We start from the raw sequence: 23,912 nt of genomic DNA, 5'->3' as shown, positions 1-23,912 counted from the left end.
AAATAGTGAAAGACTTAGTATATTTTGATCTACGACGATAAGCTAATTTACTTTTAGTTGTTTTGTCCTTAAATATAAAATCTACAGTATAATAATGCCATCTAGGCCCTAGACTTATTTTGTATTTATTTGGATTTTTGGTTACTTAGTTGTTGACTAATCTATTGGTTCATATGATTAATTTTTGAAGAGAGGAACATATTTCAGTATGATTATGAAACTCTGTTGAAATTCAGTCATCAATTTATTCTGTATTTTGTAATATTCTGTGTAGTACATAAAAAAGATATTCATTTTTCGGTATAATACAAACATACATAGAATTATTATAGTACAATGAACTCACTCTACATGAGTTAACTGGTTTACACCAGTTTTTGGCAGAGGGCTAAATATCCATACAGGGTTATATTTTATTTTTATATTAATATTTATATTATTTGTGAAAAAACACATTATGGTGTTTTTGGATAAAGTTGTTAATATATTTTAAATCTACCAAGAAAAACTTCATATCATTGATCACATCACGAACTAACAAAATCAAAGAAGATTGTGTTAGCTTGTGAAATCACAATAGCGCGTCAAAACGAGCGCGTATTGGTAGTCAAGCACTTTTGTATTCTTTACCACACAGAAAGTCCTTAACAACAACAGCGCGTACTACTCTAAAGTACAGTATGGTACTCTTATCACCAAGTGCCTTGATGTACGCAAAAGCATGACTTAGATAAAACATGGAGGAAAGAAACAGATAAAATAATATCCATTTCTAAGGTGCACTATAATATTGTAACTTGTATTTCCATCCCTGTACATTTTGAAACAAGGAAAAACAGATACATATACTGAAACAGGAAGGAAACAATGGTTCAGCTTACACAAAGTGGCTACTACAAAATCAAAAGTACTTGTTTATAATGGGATGCAATTGGTGAAAAATGGCCAGTGTTACTGTTAGGTTGGAATACTTGAAACATTATAACAGGTCAACAATAGGTTTAGTAACCCCGTATGCACTTTATATTGACCTGTGTAATTGCTCTGAATGCCGGATATTTTGAACGTTATTTATCTTTATTTCAATTTTCCAACATGCTTTTTTTAGAAACGAACATTACAATGCCACACGTTTTCATTGTATTTTATACTTCTTTATAAGCTAAGAGTGATCACGGTCAATACCCAACTGCTTCTTAGTTTTTGAAATTTACATTTCAATTAAAATCATAATAACATTGCCATGTTCTGGAGTTTAAAGTCTGTACTACTATTCTTACAAGAAAGAATAATCAGGTAGTTAAGAATCACCTCATATCCCAAGCCTAGTCCTCCCCTTCCCCCTCACTTTCATATCACATGCCCTTCTCCCATGCCAATACACTTGTATAATATAGGTAATGTACATCACTGATGGAGATGTTTGCTATCAAATTTAATATTGCTTTAGTGATATTATTTTTGGATTTGTTTTAGAAACATTCCTTTGACTGGTACATCAATTGGTAGCCTAGTACAAACTTCACTGTTACAGTAGCTTAAGTACTGCCTCAATTGGTAACCCTGTTGGTAGCCTACTTTAAATGGCAGCCTACCACATCATATGATTGGGTTGACTGATGCTTCAATAAAAAAAAACAAAAAAAAAAACAAAAACCAGTAGCCTAACTATTGTTCAGTGTGTGCATGTCCAATGAAATGAAATGTGAAAGTGCGGTCAGCCAAATCGAATTGAAGTGTTCTGTAAATCAGAGATCTTTACTATAATCCTTTGGTGACTATTAACCTAGGTGAAGACTGACAATTAAACCTATTATCACGATGATAAATGTCATTCTTCAGTATAAATATATAATTAGAATAGACACTTGAACATGGATAGTACGCTTAAAACGTGTGGACGCACACTATACTGCTTACAAAGTTCAAAACGCTATCCATAATGCTCGTTTTGTTTTTCGTACCATTACACCTTTGGGGGTAGATGTTATGCTGGAGTGTCATGTCAAAGTGTGTTTCTTCAATAAGTTGACAGATTTAGATGTCTGGCAGACATGACCAGGTGTGGGATAATCACATCAATAATGCGTCAAAAATCACAAAAGACAGATGTCTCTGGAATGATTAGTTGAGTTGAATACTATAAAATTATAAGCAGAATTAATAGCAAAAAACACACCTAGGCTACTTCAATTTTCTATTCCAGACACAAAAATCAGTTTGTTCAATAATTTGCTTGTACATACAATACATACATTCACATTTTTAGTTTTCAATAATTTTTCATAATTTCTGGTAAAATCTCTATTAAGAGCATCTTTTTAATAGGAATTTATAATTGAGAATATATTTTGCAAATGAAAGAGCTAGCTATGTATACAAAATATTATATAGCAAGTCTCTTTTTTATATCTTTTGACTTGCCATGGAATAATTCAGTTTACTTTTTGGCTAATCTGGTATGTATATAATTTTTAAATTTGAAATACAAATGTAAACACAAGAATAACAATAAAGCATTGATTGAGTGGGTTGTTTTAATAAAAGTAAATTGACTACTGTATACAGTCCTAGACAAATAATGTATTAGCATTAACAGAATTTTCAAACCAGTTTATAATAAGCAATAACAAACCAAATTCTCAGAATTGGAAAAAAAGAGTACTTTGATTACAATTTTGCCTAAACAATTTTGAACATCAGGAAAATGTAAATGAATAATATTGTTCAATATCACATTGCTTTAGGAAGGGGTGGTTTGGCTCAGTGGATACAGTTTGGTTCTGCAACCTCCAGATTGGGGTTTGAATCTTTAGCTGGGAATTTCACTTGTACCCTAAGGCACTTTATTACATTGCTTTAGTCTACCCAGCTGTATCAATGGGTACTCAGCTGGGAGTAACCTACTGTGGACCAACATCCGAATGTGTATAAGAGACAGGGGGGGGGGAAACTGGGGATAAACTCCAGCCCTATGTGCCCTAGCGGCTCGGCAAGGATTTACTACTTACCCGCATCGCTTAACATAAACCACAGTAGTCTCATTTCCTAAGACTGCATACTGTAGTGCAAATACAGAGAATTGAAAAAATATTTAGGTTAAGTGATCACTGGACCAATCACATCCAATTTTGGAGCAGTGCATGCATCATGATTAAGTGGGTGTAACTGCTACAGCTCCCTCGAGGGACATTTAACATTGCGTACAGTACACCGAAATGGATAGACAATCTTTATGTTAAACATTCATTAAGAATACCCATCCCTGGGTACATAGTAATGAAATTAAACATTGTGAACAAGCCAAAGGGAAAAGTGAATTATACTGTTACGGAGAAATTTTCCTGATAATGCTGCATCTGAAACAGAAAAAAAAAATTCCGTGGGGTACTCATTGTTAGGGAATAGAATAATTGCCATGATATTCTCAACATAGGATAAGAGAATTTCCCCTGGGGTTATCCTCTTCAGGATAGAGATTTTTCTTGGGTCATCCAACTTAAGAAGTAAAGGGAACTTTCTTGGTTTCTTCAATCTCCTTAACAAATAAGAAGGACTATTTTTGTTTTGTTTTGGGTCCTTATTGAAGGGAGTGCTAGTATTAGATTTCAACCATAGACAAGAGACAAAAATGCAAATTATTGTTCTTATTTAGGGGTTGGTATGCTACATTCATTTTGTTCATTAAGGCAAAGATTCTTCTTCCTTCCCCTCATCCACCACCCTCACCCGCCAAAATAAACCTCTGTCTTTGCAGCATTGCTTACATTATTTACGCTTGGTGTGTAAATGTTACAGTACTAACATACTTAAAGAATTATATGAATAATGTGTATTTTCTGGACAGAATCTTTTTATCTTTTTAAGGTTTGAAAGTTTTTTTTCCGAAGAATGTGTTAATGTGTTGTACAGTACTAATACCTTTACTTAAGTTTTTGTAAATTTTGACTCTTGAGTATTGTGATATTTAACTGGTACAGGCATTTATAATGTGCCTCTTCCTTGAGGTTATAAAGCGCAGTTCCTTTCCCTGGTCATTGGGTAATGCTTTAACTGTTGTTGCTGGTAATCAGTGCAGGAGCAGGTGACCCCACAAGGTACCCATTTATATTCCTGGGTGGAGAGAAGCAATGCAGATAAAGTGCCTTGCCCAAGGACACAATCAAATGCACAGAGAGGGATCCAAACCCGACCTTGAGGCTGGGAAACCAAACCGTTCCAGCTTTACCAAACCGCTTCTATGTTTTAATTACACAGGAAAATGCATTTCATGAATTGAACCTTCAACGTTGTATGTCAGCTAGGGACTAGAACAATCAATATTTACACTTGGGACCAAAAATGTAGAGCTAGGTACTAGCATCAAAAGCACTCTGACCTAGTATTATTAAGCTCATTGCTATCAAAGTATTTACAGTATTTATCCACTGGATTAATCACTAATCCACATGGTAGTCTCAAACTATTAGCAATAAATGCTTCTATAAATTTACATCCTTAAACTTACAATTATAATTCCAAAGCTTCAATCTCGGTTTCGCTTTTATTTCCACTAATTAACCGAATAATGTCTCAGGACAATTTACATGCTTGTGGCCTTAGCAACCACATTGTGTTTTTGATGGAATGCTTCCTTTCCCTTACTCACTATTACACTGGAGAATTATTGTTTATTTGTTCTTTGCTTATAAATTAAATCTAGTGCACTGTTAGCCATTATCATAATTTATTATACATACTGTATTCTAATTATAGATTACAAGGTGAGAAATGTGGTTGGTAATTCAAAATATATTACAATACTTACACCACATAGTTTTTATTAGTGGCTATAATAAGTAAATCTTCAATATCTATTCACATCAAATGAATTGTTTTTTACCATTAATTTGACCTTTTCAGAAAATTAATCCACTGCAATATTTTGGGAGAGGATGATGTGGAGTTACCTTATCATTCATATCTTAATGATGTCGCTTCTTCTGCATGTAATAATGCACCACCCACGAGTGCATACTGCTGATTTAAAATCATCATTTCCAATTATATATATTAAACTACCATTTGCAGATTAGACAATTACTTTTATCATTCATTACTTTAGAAGATATTGCGTGGTTGTTTTTGAAGACGCAGAAAACAACAAATGAATTACTCAATCAAAACCATTAACAATTATATGGTACATAACATAAACAAAACAATAATGAATGCAAACAAATAATGATGATGATAATAATAATACAAGATTTAACATGGAATGGAGCCATTTCGACCCTAAGTATGGTGTACTGACAGCGTTTTTATTAACATATATATATATAGCACTTATTAACACAGATTAATTAATTATAATTAATTAATCTGTGTTAATAATCTATCTTAGTCATTAGGTAATTTTATCTGAAGAGTGTTGCACCATGCAAGTGTAGCATGAAAACTAAATAGTAATAAAATGCTTAATCAAACCTAGATACTTCTGAATATATGCTGGATGCTGTCAGCATCAATGCAGTAACTGACCGTTTTTCTAAGTTCTGTGTACATAAGGCAGATAGCTGCGAAGGCCTCAGTAATGTTATCTTAAAAATCGGGGCTGTCTTACTTGCTTTTCCTTTAAAAAAAAATCTTCGATTAATCAATACTTGAAGGTAATTACCCAGATCAATGGAAGAAAGCTAATGCCCAATTCACAAAGTTGACGCCTCCCCACCCGCGGAAAAAAAAATTGTAAACTACAGGTCTCTCTTTGCTCTCCTCCATTTCCAAAATCTTTGAACACATTATTTTTCCTTCCTGCCATTAGTCCTTTGCAGCACAGGTTCATTCCTGGTAGATCCACCCAAACCAATCTAGCAAAATTTCTTCCAACAGTCCTTAATGCTATCAAATGTAAAACACAATGTAATGTTATTTTTAATGATTTTTCTATAAAAGCATCTACTGCCTGTCCCAATAACAACAATAACAACTTCTTTTTAAAATTAAAATTTTCAGTATTACTGGTTCTTCCTATGATTTAATTAACAGTTATTTAATGTGGTTATTTACAGTATTTATTCTGACTGGAAGGAAGCATGTATTCTACCCTCTTGTGCACCGCAGCGATCCAGCATAGGACCTCTTTTAAAAAATTTATTCATTAATGTTATGCTTAATTTTGTCGACAACTCACACTGCTTACTGTATGTACTTTTAAAACTTAAAACTGTATCGTGTTTTGTCATCACTGAGGATGTCAGTTTCTCAGGAGGATCTTGATGCTGTCCTCCGTTGGAATATGTTTCTAAGTGTAAATTTATATTTATTTCCCTTAAGAAAGAACCTGTTCATGTTAATTATAAGATTGCGGATGTTTTATTAGATAAATTTTGTTTCATCGTGATATTGTGTATTTATTGACCATAAAATTATTTTTTAAACATGTTGACTACATTATATGCAAGGCAAACAGAATACTTGGTTTTAATTGGAGAAATTGTTGAAATATTAAGAGTCAAAAAGCTATCATTACATTTTTTCAATAACATAAAATGAACGTTACTCCGAATAAAGAGGGGGAGGCCATGATTCAACGTTTCGACCTTTATTGGGTAATCATCAGGAATGAGAAAACTTTTTACAAAAAATGCTACAATATTTAAATGAGGGGATTAAAAGCTAGTACAATAACAATGGTGATTAAGCATAATGGTGATTATGAAAGAGGCAATTAAGTTGGGTTAGATTACATTAGATAAACAATTACAACTCTCTTGATGCTTTGAGACCACAGTTTAATTTAGGGTTAAGGCGATGGATAGCAAGGGCTTCTTTAAATAGTAAATGGGATGGGAGAACTATCAATTATTGCAGTGTTAGAATATATTAGAGATTTGAAATTAACAATGAAATCATCTTTAATTGTGTTAGGCAAATTATGAAGTTTTAAAATATATTGAAAAGCATCGCAAGACTCAATACGATTGTGTATGACACTGTTAGAGACAGTAGAATGTTCAGATATTCTAGTTATAAGGCACCTGTCTGTCTTACCAATATATTCGCATTCACAGCCAGGGCATTTAAAATGATACACAACAGAACTAAGATATTCGTTAGGCGTTACATCTTTGGTTGAGGTGAAATATGATACTTTTTTAGTTTTCCAGAAAGTAATGAAGTTAACATCTTTAGTTAGATTTCTTTTGACTTTGCCAATACATCTACGGAGGAGTATTTCTCCTTGACGACCAATGTATGGAATATGTACCCAAATTTTAGTAATATCCTTACTAACATTTTCATTGTCATCATTAATATCATTAGGCTTAGGAGTATCAGAAACAAATTTATCCAAAAGCTTGCTAGCTAATTGTCTAGGAAAACCATTGTTTCAACATGTAACATTGTTTCAACATTTCAACAAAATCTAATCTTGCCACCCACTTATAGTTATTTGTTGCACGATATGTTATTTTTGTATATGAATTAAGATTTCAGTTCTAATTTTGTTCATCTGTTTGGTCTTCATGTTAACTGTAGAGTGTTACACAACATTGGCCATTTAGAAATCATTCCAACATGATGCGATCACTGTATAAAGAATAGTGGCTTAATTGTAGTTTAATGATTCTTTTTTTCTTATTCTGTAAATCAAACTTAATTAACAATTCAGCTATCAGCAAAAAAAAAAAATATTAAATAGGTCCCTATCAGATAAAATTTCATAAGCACTGTCCCTTCCATGACCCCCAGGGCTCAAAATTCGCACTAGCAAACTAGCAATTTGCTAGTAGGTTTGTCATAATTGCTAGGTAAACAATCACAAACCAGCAAATAAAAAAAAAATGATTGCTAGTTGGAATATCTATACAAAATGTCTTGTAATTAGCCTAGCAATTAAAACAAATTAAGTGAAATAAAATATGAAAGAAAAGTTACAAAAATACAATACAATATAAAAATTGAATATATATTATATACTTAATTTTTCTTAAAAATAAATTAAGTATATAATTATTTAATTTTTATTTTGTATTTGTGATTTTTTTTTCATATTAAAATGTTCTGAAACTGCAATGAATAGATGTACAAGGTATAGAAATCAATTACTTACACTCATTTGGCTATTTTTTTGTGATATATATTGTACTACACTCACCATAACAGAAAATATTATATTACAACATACACACAAATTTCAATAGAAGTACATCATAATCATTAGTTGTTATTTTCATACAATTTATTTTCCAAAAATAATATGTTGGGTTGGTATCAATATATTTTACTAGATGAGCAACTCATTTTGCTAGATACATTTTTCACGACTAGCAAATTTTAGCAATAGGTTGCTAGTGGCTGAAAAAGTAAATTTCTAGGCCTGCCCCGGCTGGAGCGGTCTTTAACATTAATAGCAGGTTTAGTATGGTCAGTACTGATATTACACATTAAAAAGTGTGCTTGAATGTTACTGACAAAATATATATTTTTCTTGTTACTTGATAGATATGATGCTTAAACCTTCACTTAATTTTAACTGATAGTCATGCCTTGTGTTTTCCCAGAGAATGGTTTTTTTCAGTATATTGCCTTTTAATTTAAATATAAATATGGCTATTCCTCCCTGACACACCCATCATGTTTTCAAAAGCCCAGCAGTACAGTATGCTGTACTTTTGTATGACAATGATGGCAACATTCAACAAACATGGACTCGCCACAAACACTAGGTTTCGAGAAACTAGTCAGATACAGGCGGTGTAGGACCAGTTCGGCCGCGATATATTTGTATGGAACGCCAAGTGGGTGCAAAGCTGTGCATGCTGTATGTGTGCGTGTGGTTAATCTATTGTTGCTGCTAAATAATTAATGTGGTTTTAAGGAAATCAGGGCATTAATATACTGCTATTAGTTTGCCAAAACAGTGGATTTTATTAGTCCCGTGTAAGTTAATTATTAATGATTTAGATGGCATATTCCGTTTTATCTATTTGAAACAAACGAATGTACATTATTATGCAATCATATGTTGATAATCAAACCAAATGAAATGAATTTTATTATTTGTGCGTGTGGTTAATCTATTGCTGCTACAGATACATGATTTTGTGTTGTAATATCAGGTATTTATGCTGCAAATTAATTAATGTGGTTTTAAGCAATTCAATGGCATTAATACTGCGATGAGTTTGGATTTTATTAGGTTTGTGTAAGTTAATAATAATGTTTTAAGATTCATATATTTCGATTTATCTATTTGAAACAAATGAACAGTGGATTTTATTAGGTTTGTGTAAGTAAATAATAATGTTTTAAGATTCATATACAGTACAGTATTACGTTTTCCCTATTTGAAACAAATGAACAGTGAATTTTATTAGGTTTGTGTAAGTTAATAATAATGTTTTAAGATTCATATCAGTGGCGGATTCAGGGGGGTTCAAATGAACCCCCCATCCCTGTGAAGAAACAACAAATTACTACTGGTGCTGGCTTACAAAAGGCAAGCTAACCTACCAATTACTAGCATAGTCATGTAGCAGATTGGACAAAAAAACTAGCTTTAAATTAAATAATATTAAAAACACTGTTTTTGGTTCAACGTTGTACTAATTTATATATACAAAAGTGCGTTCTTCAGGAATGTCGGTTCATTAATCCATGGAAGAAAGACTACGTATCCAACTAGGTCTACTCAATATTGTTGGAATATAATAATATATTGCATATGTCTTTGTTTTTTTTCTCTCTATGTATAGGCCTAAGAGAATGAGATAAAAATCACCTGACCTTTTTTAAGAGAGGGAAAACCTCGAATTTTGAAGAAATAAAAGGACCTTAAAAGACACCCGAGAAGTTGGGAAAGCTCATTTCTGGCCATCTAGGAATCAAAATTTTCCCCCTTTCATTTTCGGTTTTTTGGAACATTTTGAACCCCCCCACCCCCTCTTTCAAATCCTGGATCCACCCCTGCATATATTTCGTTTTATCTATTTGAAACAAACTAATTTATATGTTGATAATCAAACCAAAGGATTTTATTATTTTCATATTACAGTGTCGATGCATATTACTGAAGAAGAAGAAAGATAATATTAATATACTGCCAAATCAATGGATTTTTATTATATTTTTCGTAATATTATTAATGCTTAGAGTATTTGATGCTTTATGTTTCTTTGTATATTATGTCTAGGCCTATACGTTCTTAAATGATTGACTGATTTGAAGCAGGAAGTATAAACGCCACAAAAAAAATCACATTATTGATGCCCCTGTCCGGCACTCAAAATTTCCGACCGACGCTGACAGGCTGCCGACCGGCAATGTTTTTTCAATGATTCTGTGTATTACTTTAGAAACAAAAACACGAAATACATCGTACTAAAATCAAGAACTTTAAATAAAGAACTGTAAATGCCCTTCATTGAGAAGGTAACAATATAAATACACGTTTCCCTGGTTACATTTGTATTGGATAGGGCCAAACATGCCCATTCTTCATGCAGAACGAGTGTACACAGTGTCTGCCGATTGATGAATCACCTAATGCGAATTCACCAACTGATTAAAAATTCAACCTGGTTTAACGAGCAATAATACTGTTATAACACACAACAGAGGTTAATGATCATATCAATGTCTGAATTAAGCTTGTATGTAAAATAATTAATACACAGGAAACCACCACTCGTATAGGGCATGGCCACAGACCCTACATTATAGGGTCTGTATAGATGAACAACTCGGGGAACAACTACATTCCTAAACCATCGTACATGTTCGTACAGTTTCCATGTACAGAGATCAAGCCAGTCGGCTATTTTCAGCATTTGACATTCTTTCCTTGTCTCCGATAACATTTCTGAATTGGCGGCGTACAAAGACTTCGTCTCCGATAACATTCTTGAATTGGTGGCATACAAAACTTTGTGTTTTTATTCTCCCAAGAGAATCATTGGACCCTACTTGTGGGAACGTTTCTCAATGAATTCATTGTTAATAGGCAACTTAGTACTGGCAGCTTGATACCTATTAAAGCAATTCATTTCCATTCATGAATAGATTAAATGCATTATTTCCAAGTAGAATATTTTTCATTCATTTACACCTAATTAATGATAACTCTGATAAAATCACTTTATTTTAGTTATTATTAATTACCACTATTTGATATATAGGTCACTTATATCATCGTGTTTGCATATGAGGTAAATTAAATTAACCAATCAATCACTTTTTTCTGGAACTTATAATCGTCTTGCAATAGGTACGCTTGTTATCATACATATATAATTTTAATGCAGGATTGATTATATACTTTATTCCAAAATATAAATCAAGTTTCTTGATAAGTTACAGATATGATTAAATTAAATTTCTTCCAACCAATAAAGTTTCAACTTAGAATGTTTTGCAGGATAAAATAAATGTAAAACACTTCTTAACTAAAAATTATGCTATGAAAACTACTCTGCAAAACAATCAATCTTAATAAAACTTGTACTAAATTAAATATTTAAATGGTATTGTGTTCTTCTAAGTAGAAGTAAAAACAAACAATACATTTTATTTATACTCTTTATTTCAACAATTCGATCGAGACGTTGGACTGTGATATTTAATTCACGCATCGATTACACTAATCGGCGTTCCATACAATAACCCTTATTTGGGCATTGAATATCTCGCGGCCGAACTGGTGTGCGGCCGAACTGGACGTAATTCTAGACAGGTGGAAGCGAGAACTCTGGCTAAAAACAAAGTTGTTATTATTACTGAGTACATTATTAGTAGGAGGTTCTCACAAGTAAGCTGGACGAGAAGTTGTGTAAATCTTACCAAAATAAGGCTGTAATTAATCATAATACATTTAAATAAAACAGTTCAGTTCTTACCCAGTGCAGCCAAATAATCCTCTGATTTTCCCCTCTGCAGGACTGGTTTAGCCTTAGGTCGTTTAACTCCATTTTGTTGGTTAAAGGTTGAGTATGGATCGAAATTGTCCTCAAAACCAGAGTCTTTTTCAAGTGAAGATTCCATTTTAGAAGGAATAACCGGCGTGTACAACTGAGCGTCCAAGGCCATCGACTCGAATGCCCTGTCTGGTGGTTGGTGGAAAGAGAGTGGTCGCTCGGGTCTCGATCCGTCTCTCTCTTCCGTCTCTCACGTTCAGTCGTGGGGGCGTACTCGCTCTTGCCGTCTATTCGAGTTTAGGCTACCAGAGACACAGTCAATGTCGATAAATAAGGAACGTGTTTGAAAACAGTTACATTACCACCAATAAACAAGATTCAACATAAGTTACTGGCCTAGTCTTGGCCTAGAGAGTACTAAGGTAAGCCTAACTGGAGTACTTACTTTGCCCAACTTATTATTTACAAAAACAAAACAACCACCAGATTTGTTATCATCAAAAGAGGGCGCTCTTAGCATTATTCCGTTTTTATTTTCACAATTTTTCTCCTGTTTAGTTGAGAATCCGTTCGTTTTTCTTTTAAGTAATTTATTTAGACACTACAGTGACATAAGTGGTACCCACACTTTTGAAAATGTGCGTTAAAAAAACAAAAATGTATATACATTCAAAAGTTCAACGTGGAAAATAAACCGAACAAAGGCGTCTGCTTTTACGTTTATTTAATTGCAATTGTGGCTTGTTGTTTCTAGGTTTATCCTACATGCCTATCAACGTGCTACATCATTTCACAATGTATATCCACACACACACACCCACACACCCACACACACACACACACACACACACACCTGTCTCTTATACACATCTAGATGTGTATAAGAGACAGAATAATAGAAGCCCACAGGAGTGGACGAAATATTGTGTTTAATAAATTATGTTTCAAAAATACGTCAACTTGACTTCTGTTTTTATTGTCATCGCCTTCAATGAGGTTGGGGTAGGCCTAATAAGGGGGCGCGAATGGTGGGGCTCAATGAGTAAGTGAGGGGTCAGGAGTAGCGGCTGTAGGATAGGGCCTATATTTTCTGGGCAGGGGAGCTCAGCTATCCGACAGGGGGACTTGAGCTTGTAGGCCCGAGCAGGGAGAGGGTTTGGGAGGGGGTGTCTCCTCCCAAATTAGATTTTCCTATAGAATAGGGACCTCTGGATGGCCGGAAATGGCACTCTCAGACTGTGAAGTGTTGGTTGGTGTAGGCCTATTTTTATTTTGGTCCGACTGCCCGACGAGCTCTGGCCGGTGGGGGAGGAGGGGACTTGACCTGTCTACTGGGGGCCAGTAGCTGGCACCTAAGGTAAAATGAGGTGATTTTTAACCACTTGAACGAATTGTTTTTGCTCAGTAATTTTCCAGTAGGCCCTATTGTTTTTGTGGTTTTTTTAAAATTTCACTTTTTGAGATGCCATATTTTCAATACATGTTCCCCACTTTTAGCCTGTGAGACCGAAACCCAGATTACCCCAAATTTTAGGTCCCCAAAAAAATGGTCTCTTGTTGGTCCAATTGGAGGCGAACTGGATACATGCAGATACCTACGCTGCATCTTTCTCCACCTTTCGTTTTGCAGCATCCCGTCCATTTTTTTTTCCATTTTTATTTTTGAACGTGCGAAAACATTAGGCCCTACACAGATTTTTAAAAAGTTACGAATGTGACCATTTCTTAAAATTAACATGAGATATGGGCCCTACTAACTAACAGATTGTCCCATAAACATACCAAAAAAGTATCATCAATTTTTTTTTAAAAATTATCTATCAACATAAAATAGTGTGTTTTAAAAAAATGTTAACCCATAATTTTTCTGTCACGAGAAGTTTTTTTTTTTTTTTTTTAAATCATTATCCAGTATAAATATCAGAGTCCACATTTTTTTAAACAATAATTTTTATGCTTAAGATCTTCAGTTTGTATCAACGAATATAAAACTGCTGAGAGGTCCGACTGCCGGGGATTCGTTGGAACGCAAAAATAAGGGGCGTGGCCTTTAAAAGATTCGAGCAATGAGCTAGCAATGCGTACGTACGATTTTCTAAATTTTGTGTAGGACGCCCCCTATTTCGTGGCAGTACTTTTAGCGCGTTTTCAATGCTATGGGTTCCATTTTCTATTGACTATGTTCACGCCTGGCCTTAACGTTTGGAAAGTCACGGCCAAACTATATTTGGCCGAATTTGTGAAAAGTTTAGGCCTACATTTTTTCAATATAGCCCTAAAACGTAGACTTGTTTCGGATATGTTGTTTTTGTACAAAAGCTTTAATTCTATATTTGATTCTAATCGTGTACTTTCCTTTATGCATTGTACGTTCCTAGTCGTACTCGCACTAAACACTAATCTATGTTCCCCTTTGGCCGAGTTGACGTAAGAGATTTTATTTAAAAGATTAGCAGTTACGCCTACATTTAATAATTTAAATTGTACTTTCACAGATGGAGGATTTACGTACTACCTCAGCACCACCATGGTTGGGGCTGAAGTAAGAACAGAGTGTAGTGCGGCAAGAAAAAGATTTATGGAATCTTTGGCTAGTTTGAAGTTTTACTGTTGGCCAATCAGCTTTGGTTACAATTACTGTACATCTTCATGGTTAGCATAAAGAGAACTAGAGCAGGGAGATGTAAACAATTTTACATCTCCCTGACTATAGAGCGTCGCTCCATAAAGAGTGCCTACCTCCCCCATAGGCCTATGCCTAAACACCAAAGATCTTATAAACACAAGATAGCGTTCTCCGGGATTTACGCGTGCAAATTCTGTAATAAGCAGAGCCGTAGATAGAGAGAGTTTGGCCAACTCGGTTTCAATCACGTGACTTACACCGGCCATGTTGTCACCAAAACAAAACAACGCGATAGGGTAGGAGGTTAGCAGTTATTATTATAGATGATTAAGCAATAATAGTAAAACTCGAGCGTCACGACATTGCGAAGTGTCTGATCTTGTTCCTCGTATCGTACTCACTCGAGTCAATCCGAGATGGCCCGAGTGAAGTTTCATGTAAATGTTTCGTACGGAAAAAAAAATCGCATACAGTACACCGCCTGTGAACAGCAGAACAGGAACCATCTCAGATCCATGGCAACAGATAGGACGCCCTCTTCCAAAACTTATTACTTTTTCTCTTCGGTAATAGCGCATGAATGGCGCCCTCTTGCTCAATGGGAAACTTTTGAACCTTGACTGACGCTTCTATTTGTTACGCGTAAATCGCGGAGAACGCTATCTTGTGTTTATAAGATCTTTGCTAAACACAGAATTCACGAAGGCGGGCGATCCTATTCTTTTTTTCTTCATGCTCGAGGGTGGGTTTCAAGGAAATTTTACAGAACGTGTATACAGACGTCAATCAACATTTGGTTGCTCAACTCAAAAAGGGAACTTGTAATGTTCGTTAGAAAATGAAAAAAATAAATCTATATTTCATAATAATATCAATAGATCAATTTATAAGGCGCAAATAAACAAGGTCTCTAAGCACCAAATAATAATGATAATAATAATAATAATAATAATAAGATTATTAATAATAATAATAATAATACTAATAATAAAAATAATAATAATAATAATAATAATAATAATAATAATAATAATAATAATAATAATAATAATAATAATAATAATAATAATCACATTTCAGCGTTCGTAAAATGTTTGTTGCTGGTGCTGGGAACAGTCACAAAAGTGGGCCAGGGCCCCCAGTAGAAAAAGTTGGGGGGATGGTCCCCTCCCCCCCCCCCTGCTTCCGCTTAGTTAGGCCGTGTGATAATCTCGGCTCGACTCCCGCGTGACCGATTACAAACAAGAGTGATAAAAAAACAAAAACAAAAACAAAAAACAAAGACAAAAACAAAAAAAGGTACTGACATTAATATCTTGTACAGATATAACGCAGTGATATTCAATGATGATTAATATGCAAAAAGCATTTATTTATATAATTTTTATATAAAATTTTATTTCATATTTTTATTGTATTCAATTTTTTTTTTTATAGAAATGAGTGAGTGCGTTATTATCCTAAGATACGCTTTAAGAAAAAGAATGTAAGCTTTAAAAAAAAGTGTGTAAGAACATAAAAACGAAAACCCAGAAAATGGAGAAATATCAAACTGTTTGATTGTATGGAGATGAATAAAGGTGGTGGTGGTTACCCCACAAAAGAGAGAGAGAGAGAGAGAGAGAGAGAGAGAGAAAAACAAGAGTGATATGCGGTCATTAAAAATAATATATTTATTATAATAATACTTAAGTTAGGCCTATAGATTTTACCTGTAGTAACATTTTCTCTTATTTTGTGATACTATACTATAGTATAAGTAGAGTTGTGGTGAATAATAATATCCTAAATTAATATTGCGAAGTCTTCTAGTCTTGGAACTGAAATTGAATTTCACTACTCATTAAATTGTAGGCCTAGCCTTAGCCTATGCCTACTGTACTTCAAACTCACATAGGCGTTATTAGATAATTACTAATTGATTAGTTTTATGATTAGGTTCTAGATAATATACTGTGGTTTTACTATTTTATCAAAGACGAATATTGATCTCATTCCTTGTTGTTTCTAGCGCCAGTATTCTGTGCACACGACCACAAGCACGATAACAACATCAGCGGCGACGCTCGGCCATGCTCCAGCCACGAATTACTTTGTGTTAAGCTTGTAAATTTGATGAACAATAACTTCAGAAATATTTAACATATTCACACGTAGTTTTGGATATACATTATTAAAACATCAAATAATGAGTCAATATTGTCTAAACAATAAAAATCAACATTTAAAGAAGGGAATTTTAGTGATAATTCAAAAATATGTTTTCAAAGATAATAGACGAAGTTTGGAAGTGAGTTTTCGAATACTATTCCATATGTATTCGCGATAAAATCGCAATAGTATGAAAGATCAATGTATATCTAATGTATTTCAGTTATGGTAGGTTACTTATAGGCAAAAATTATATTAATAATTTAGCAAGAAATAAATGTTTTAACACAATATTTCAAACAAAATTGCACTCGTTGCATGATAGCGCGTGAAGTAAAAGCGCGTGCGGATGTCTTCTACTCGGTCCGCAAAACATACATATATTGCGCGACTATGCGCGAAAAGTTTCATACTTCACAATTTACATGCAGTGGCGATTTCCAGAAGTTCCTGATCTGATTAATTAATGATGTCTTCACCGAGAAAGAGTCCCAAGAAAGCCAAGGCGAGAAAGCCTAAACGAGCCAGTTCTCATCCAGCGTATAGTGCAATGATTGCTGCCGCAATCGGAGCATTAAAAGAACGTGGTGGTTCCTCCCGTCAGGCTATCGCCAAATATATCCAGGCCAATTACAAGGTGGACAGCAACATGAATACTCATCTCAAGATGGCACTGAAGCGAGGAGTTGCCAGTGGCAAGTTCGTCCACGCCAAGGGCGTTGGAGCCAGCGGTTCCTTCAAGCTAAATGTATCAGCAGCAAAGGCTGCTGCTGCTGCCAGAGCAAAGAAAGAAAAAGCAAGGAAGAGGGCTGCACAGGCTAAACTCAAAGCTGCAGCAAAGAAGGCCGCTAAAAAAGCAAAGAAAGCTGCAAAGAAGTCCAAGCCAAAGACAAAGAAAAAGGCAGCTAAGAAGGCGAAGAAAGCTAAATCTCCGGCAAAGAAGGCCAAAAAACCGAAGAAGGCTGCCAAAAAGAAAGTTGCCAAGAAGTCATCACCAAAGAAAGGCCCCAAGCAGAGGAAAAGGGCAAAGACAGCAAGGAAATCTCCAAAGAAGGCTGCAAAGAAGTAAATCAACTGTTCATTCTCAAACCAAACGGCTCTTTTCAGAGCCATCAAAATACAAAAGATTTGATGCGTTTCATGCCTGGTCGTTTTGTTTCTATTCAATTTTTCTCAGTAATTTATTTATTTTAGTACTGTACACAAATATTACAATTGCACAAAAAATAAATACCTACCTAGCCTAGGCTAGGCCTAATAAGTAAGAGCACCCCCTCCACCTTCGTAAAATAATATTACATTTTAAAAAGTACTGATAAAAAGGCGTATTAGGCTAGACTATAGGCCTATCAATTAGGCCTAGGCCTATCCCATGATAAGTTCTGGCCAGTGTATTGGGGGAGGTGGGAGGCGATTTTTCTCAATACTGTAATTTATTTATTTTAGTAAACTTAACTGTACATAAACATTACAATTGCACAAAAAAAACCAAAAAAAAACAAAACCTAGGCCTAGCTAGGCCCAAGTAACAGGAGGGCCCCCTCACAAAACAATAAAACAATATTAATATTACAGTACTGTTTAAAAGGGTATGGGAGATGGGGGGCGAATTTTTCAATAATATATTTATTTTAGTAGACTGTAGGTAAACATTAAATTGCATAAAAAAGAAATCCTAAAGTAGACTTCAAGTTCTGCCAGTGTAGATAAATTAGGGGAAGGCGGGAGACCTTTTTTTTTTCTATTTGCCGCCCTCTGTTGGCAAATTGTTTTAAAGTCAGCCAGGCTCCAAAAAAAAAAATTGTTGATATGTTGTACCAAAAATTATGTTTCACTAAAATCTCGGAAACGGTTTATTGAGGACCTATTTATTTATTGTACAAATTTATACAGGATAACATATCGAGAGGGTATAACAACATGGTTAATACAGATTTTTGAATATTTAAGAACTGGAGAAAAGAGGACAAAGGGTGGTTCCCCTTCCCCCAGTTGTTAAAATTCAAAAATCTGTATCTCATTAATAACTGTCTCAGAATGTTTTTAAGAAAACCTAAGTTTTTCAGTGCCAGCAAATTTGTTGTTAATACTGCGTTACTGTTTGGTGAATTCATGAGAAAGTCAGTATTTAGTTTATCACCAGAATTGGCAAGTTTATGGTATACTACTATACCTGGAATAATGTGTTTTACTGTATGTTGAGTTTTGATACATTTCGCACTTTAACTGATTGATGCTACCATTTGATAAACTGTTGGGCTTCTTTTAAATAGTTCATAAAGCTATTTAGTCGTGTAGGTTTTGAATTCAGTTCAATTTTTCATATTCTTTTTTTCTATAACCGGGCCAATAGGCCTTACTTTGTACTGTAATAATATGGAAAATCTTGATTCCAAAATAAAAGATTTTATTAATAATATTCCCATTTTTTTTTTGTCAAACACCATTTATGGTGTATTTTAAAAAAATCAGTTGTGTACAACATAATCAACAAATGTTTTTCTTTCTTCTTTTTCTTTTTTCTTTCTTCCGGATCCTGACTTTTTGTTTTTAGGAGCACAAATACAACATAAATTTGGGCACCATGTCATGTCAGCTTTTAATGGTTAAAAAGTCTGAATCGCTAACTGAGCAAAATTATTTGTGTATTACAATAGTCTAGGGCCTACTCAGCTCATTTCAAATCCAGAGGCAAACTGTTTGGTGCAAATTGGTGTTTAAAGACGTTTCCACTATTTATTTATTTGAATGATTAGCTTCGCAATTTGTTTTAATTGTCATTCGTAAATATACCAAAATCCCGGCTGTAAATGGAAGACACCTTCATGTGTGTTGTTTATAATATTTATATCATACCGTTACCGTCTACTCTTATTTCGAGAACAAAGTTACGAAAATATAAATGGATTGATGAAATTAAAATTAAATAAAAAAATTATAGCTGCTACAATCGAACGAAATCGGAAGGTTTTGGATATGGCAAATTTAAAGCAAACGTAAAGAGAGTAAAAATCCAGTGGCGGATCCCGAGATGTCCGAAAAGGGGGGGGGGGGGTGGTGATGATTGAGAGACAACACTACCCTAGCGGGTCAAGGGGCATGGCCGGAAAATTGTGTTTTCTAGGTACCCAGAAATAACATCTGAGGCATTTCGGGCGATCAATAATTAGTTTTTCTTTCTTTTTACCTTCCAAAAAATGGAGAAATAACATCTGATGAGTTTCGGGCGATCAATAATTTCTCTTTCTTTCTTTTTACCTCCCAAAAAATGTGGGGGGGGGGGAGAGGGGACGGTGGACTCCCTCCCCCCCACACCAACCAAATCCACCCCTGATATTATACGTGTTGATTATTTACACAGAGGTTCCAATGATGATGTTGTTAAACATTTGTTGTGCTTACTGAACTCCATCATGGACAATGTACACTATTTGAGTGGATGACATACCAACTGATGCTCCAGAACAGATTTAAATACGTTGACGCGAGTGACAGTTTTCTGGTAGGATATTCCAAACAACAGCACGTCTTTGAATTGCACGTAATAGATTTGTATAGTACTATAGTAAAATCTAGTCACCGTGTTACTACTTCACAGGCTTGTAACCAGGTTCAGGGAAGGGGCTTTTATAGGCCAAGTGTTAATAAGCTTTTATACTCTGTATATTCATAACATTAGGCGAAACTGTTTTTGTACCCTTGTTTAGTGCCGCCCGCCAATAATGATGATTTCGGAAAAAAAAAATAGAATTGAATTTTTGGTCAATTAGCACACCTGCCGCCAAGAAAAAATAGAAATTTCAGAAAAAATAAAAGTTTTTCTTTATTTTTATTATGCCAGCCGCTGCCTTTAAATCTCCAAAATAAGATATGATATATATTTCTTCCTAATTTAGAGCATTTAACCATCTCATGACTACACTTTTTACATTCACCAATAATTCATAAATAAACATTCATAAATAATTTTATCTTTATTTTCTCCTCCGTCTGGATGTTTTTGTCAAAACTATTTGCTAAATAAGAAAACAACATTTAATTTAATTTTTTTTTTCCGCACACCTCTGACGATCTAAAAAAAAAAAAAGTTTGTGAAACAAGGTATAAAAAGTTTCACCTTAGCTATAGTAACTAAAATTCAGTAAATGACCCATCATTTTAAAGCTTATAATGTGGAGAATGGAAGAATCAATTGAAAAATCAATTTTATTTTCTTCAGGTACTGATGCTGGTTTTGGGATGGCGTGCCATTAATTATGTTTATGGAAATCATGCGTGCATGATGAATTACTTGAGCTCTGATTGGCTAAGTATTAGCAAAGATAATAAATAGAAGATAGAACAGCTTCCCAGTATAGTAGAACATCCGTTCGAAAGGCATTGTGGGTACACGGAGAGCAATTTTACCCCGGCGGCGGCGCTATATAGCAATAATAAAGGCGCCGCTCTGGTTCGTTTGTTTCCTGTAGTTTCTCCACTTAGTAAAATAATCAAATTTTACCCCATTCGCGGGAGGGCGGATGTTCCATCAATTTTAATACAAAAACGCGGAGCAGCTCATTCTTCTATTTAAGTTCTTTAGTATTAATAAGACCATTTGTTGTTTAGATGACAAGTTTAAAAACATTCTTACCCCCAAGCAAATATCCCAGAAAACATTGAAATGATTCATAACGAACACATCTCTATTTACACAAGCGCACTTTATATTTCATGTTTCCACCAAAACAATTACAATTTGTTACAATAACAAACACCAACATGGTACACTGTGATCTGCTGTGATTATATTTATAAAGAAGATGATTAAAAGCATGACTATATGACTCTGCATGCAAGAATGATTTCAAACTCATCTATACACAATAAGCGTAATAGAGATTCATAAACTATACATCTGTGTGCCTATAAAACTTACATTTCTAAATTTCTGAGATCAAGCTTTTGATAAAATATATTTCTATACATATTTCAACCTGTTTTAGCCGCCTGTAATTCCTATATTGTCGTAATAATGGCACATATTAGCTAGCATCACCCCTAGACTGGACTGGCCGGTCAAATGAGTGCTTATGACTGGCAAATCCAGTTGTTACAGTAGGTCACATGCGCGGGAACTGTTTGCTCAAGGCAGGCACACCTGGTGAGAACTCAAGAGGCCATTTAATGAGCAAACTGCTCGCATGTGTTTAAGTCCTAACAAAATAAGTTTTGAAGTACCGTACATACACAAATTAGCAATACAATTAAAATCATTTGCTAAATATCAAACATGAAGAAAAATGCACATTTAAAACATTGTTTTGCCAAATTTATCATTTAGTAATAGAATACATATTTTACGGATATACAACAATTGAATTGTATCCAGATTTAGACCTAATTAATCCTTGTCAATAGGATAGGTGGACAATATCTTATTACCTTATTGACAAGTATAGTTAAAAAAAGTATAAATTTTTTAGTTCAAAAAGTCATAATTTTTTCCCTATTTAAATGTCATTTACTGATATGCAGCAACAGCTTCACAGTAATGTGTATTGTTAACCCCCACCCCCTGATTTTGGGGTTTTGGAGTGTCTCCCTCCTCACTCATATATTCTACATCCCTGATAACTTCACATTTACACATACGGATTTGGTTGAAACAATATAAAATAAATTTTTGAAATTGGAAATTCTGTCTTTGGCCCCCCCAAGACTAGATCCTTGTTCATGGTCTGTTCATGTAGAGAGTTTTTATGTCTTAATATGGCCCAAAATTGTTATTAACTTGTCGACGCATTTCAAAACTAATCCCCTGCAAAACTAATTCCTCCATGATTCGATTCAAGAAGCAGGAACAATATCTCTCTGTCACATGCTCAGTGTGTGGTCTTGAAAAAAACAAGTTTTTACACAGAATGCATTCCAGCACTATTATAACGATTCACTGAACAGGGCTTGTTAGGTACTGTATACACTGCTTATAATACAAGGTGACCAGTTGTGTTTTGGTTGTAAATTTTGTATAAGTCTTTAAAAAGTGTGAAAGCACAAAATTATATTTAAATTCATTCCAGTGTATTACTATAAACAACCAACATAACTAATTTGTCCACATTATACTGGCACTCCAAAAGTTTACACAATAATCTAAGATGAGCCAACATTTATCCTGAGGCTTGTCAGTTCTTGGTCCCTGTGACTGGAAGATATTACACATAGCTGTCCATAGGATGCCACGTTTATGTGGGTAGGCCTAAAACATTGTCAAATCACTTACAATATCATATACACACAGATTTTACCAAAACGCACACAAATACTAGTAAACATTTTGCGCTTATTCTCAAAATCAGCACTCAAAGTAATGCAAGCATACAACATTCTAAACATATACACCAATAAAGAACTAAAAGAGATAATAAAATGAACAACAATAGTACCAGTTAACAATATTTATAATTATAACAATAATAACAATTAAGAGAAATTGTCTATTGTGATTTATACAATTTTATTTATAATTCTGGACATACTAAAGATACAGTAATATACCATACAATATGGAAACCCCCCCCCCAAAAAAAAAAAATAAATAAATAAATAAAAGAATGAATAGCTCAGTTAAAAAGAATCAATTAAGTTTAATTCACTTAAAAGATATGCAGATAACTGATTACAGACTTTTTACAATAAAAATCATTAAAATTGGTTACCAGTCGATTTAAGGCTCTAGCATGGATGGACGTTTAAAGTGCAGTTTAGTTGTGACCCATGACAACCCATGTCTATGGCCTGTCTACCATTTATTTTTGGCTAGAAAACCCATTCATTACATTAATATTAGGACTAAGAATAAAGTGGTATAAAAACAATACATGATGGTTTTTCTGGAAATTTCACAATTTGGGTGCGGCCCTCAGTGTTAAATGAAAAGTTCATTTTGGCCATCTGACTCCTTTATGCCCAACCACTTGTCTATAGGAGTATTATAATCTATTTACCTCTGAAGGCCTATTTACATAAAGTGTAGCAGCGACACGCAACAGTGACATTGGCACGCGACAGCAGCATGGAACAGCGGCATACGACAATGGTATTAGGCAAATTTTTACTAGAGCTTATTGTTCATATGAAAATATAATTTTTGCCATGGTCAATGGGGACAGCCCTACAGAGTCTTACTCTTCCCTAAACACCCCTACCCCCAGTGCCTTAACTGCACAGAAGGTATATCTGTAATATAATGG

The 23,912-nt window shown here is 34.3% G+C and overlaps 2 protein-coding genes across 2 annotated transcripts; one reads left to right on the top strand and one right to left on the bottom strand.

Annotated features, from left to right (window-relative positions):
• Positions 1 to 5,399: 5,399 nt before the first annotated feature.
• LOC117105452 lies at positions 5,400 to 12,397 on the bottom strand. Its single transcript, XM_033246598.1, has 3 exons — positions 12,346 to 12,397; positions 11,883 to 12,202; positions 5,400 to 5,883 (listed from the first exon to the last, which is right to left on the bottom strand). Exons 2-3 carry the CDS (start codon positions 12,070 to 12,072, stop codon positions 5,639 to 5,641), a joined length of 435 nt encoding a protein of 144 aa, XP_033102489.1. The 5' UTR covers positions 12,073 to 12,202; positions 12,346 to 12,397; the 3' UTR covers positions 5,400 to 5,638.
• A 4,746-nt stretch (positions 12,398 to 17,143) lies between these two features.
• Positions 17,144 to 17,746, top strand: LOC117105462 (histone H1-delta-like). Its single transcript, XM_033246612.1, has one exon. It carries the CDS (start codon positions 17,144 to 17,146, stop codon positions 17,744 to 17,746), a length of 603 nt encoding a protein of 200 aa, XP_033102503.1.
• The last annotated feature ends 6,166 nt before the right edge of the window (positions 17,747 to 23,912 follow it).

This window comes from Anneissia japonica, unplaced genomic scaffold (genome assembly GCF_011630105.1).
Source record: "Anneissia japonica isolate Jap-2015-1 unplaced genomic scaffold, ASM1163010v1 scaffold1128_len1000024_cov185, whole genome shotgun sequence".
Lineage (NCBI taxonomy): Eukaryota > Metazoa > Echinodermata > Crinoidea > Comatulida > Comatulidae > Anneissia > Anneissia japonica.
The sequence above is the reverse complement of the archived record's forward strand: the minus strand, read 5'-3'. Positions and strand labels throughout refer to the sequence as shown.

Coding starts and splice junctions, on each gene's coding strand:
- LOC117105462 (XM_033246612.1), top strand. CDS start 17,144: ATGATGTCTTCACCGAGAAAGAGTCCCAAGAAAGCCAAGGCGAGAAAG.
- LOC117105452 (XM_033246598.1), bottom strand. CDS start 12,072: ATGGCCTTGGACGCTCAGTTGTACACGCCGGTTATTCCTTCTAAAATG. Junction 5,884..11,882: donor GGATTATTTGGCTGCACTGG/GTAAGAACTGAA, acceptor TACATTTGATAG/CATTAAGGACTGTTGGAAGA.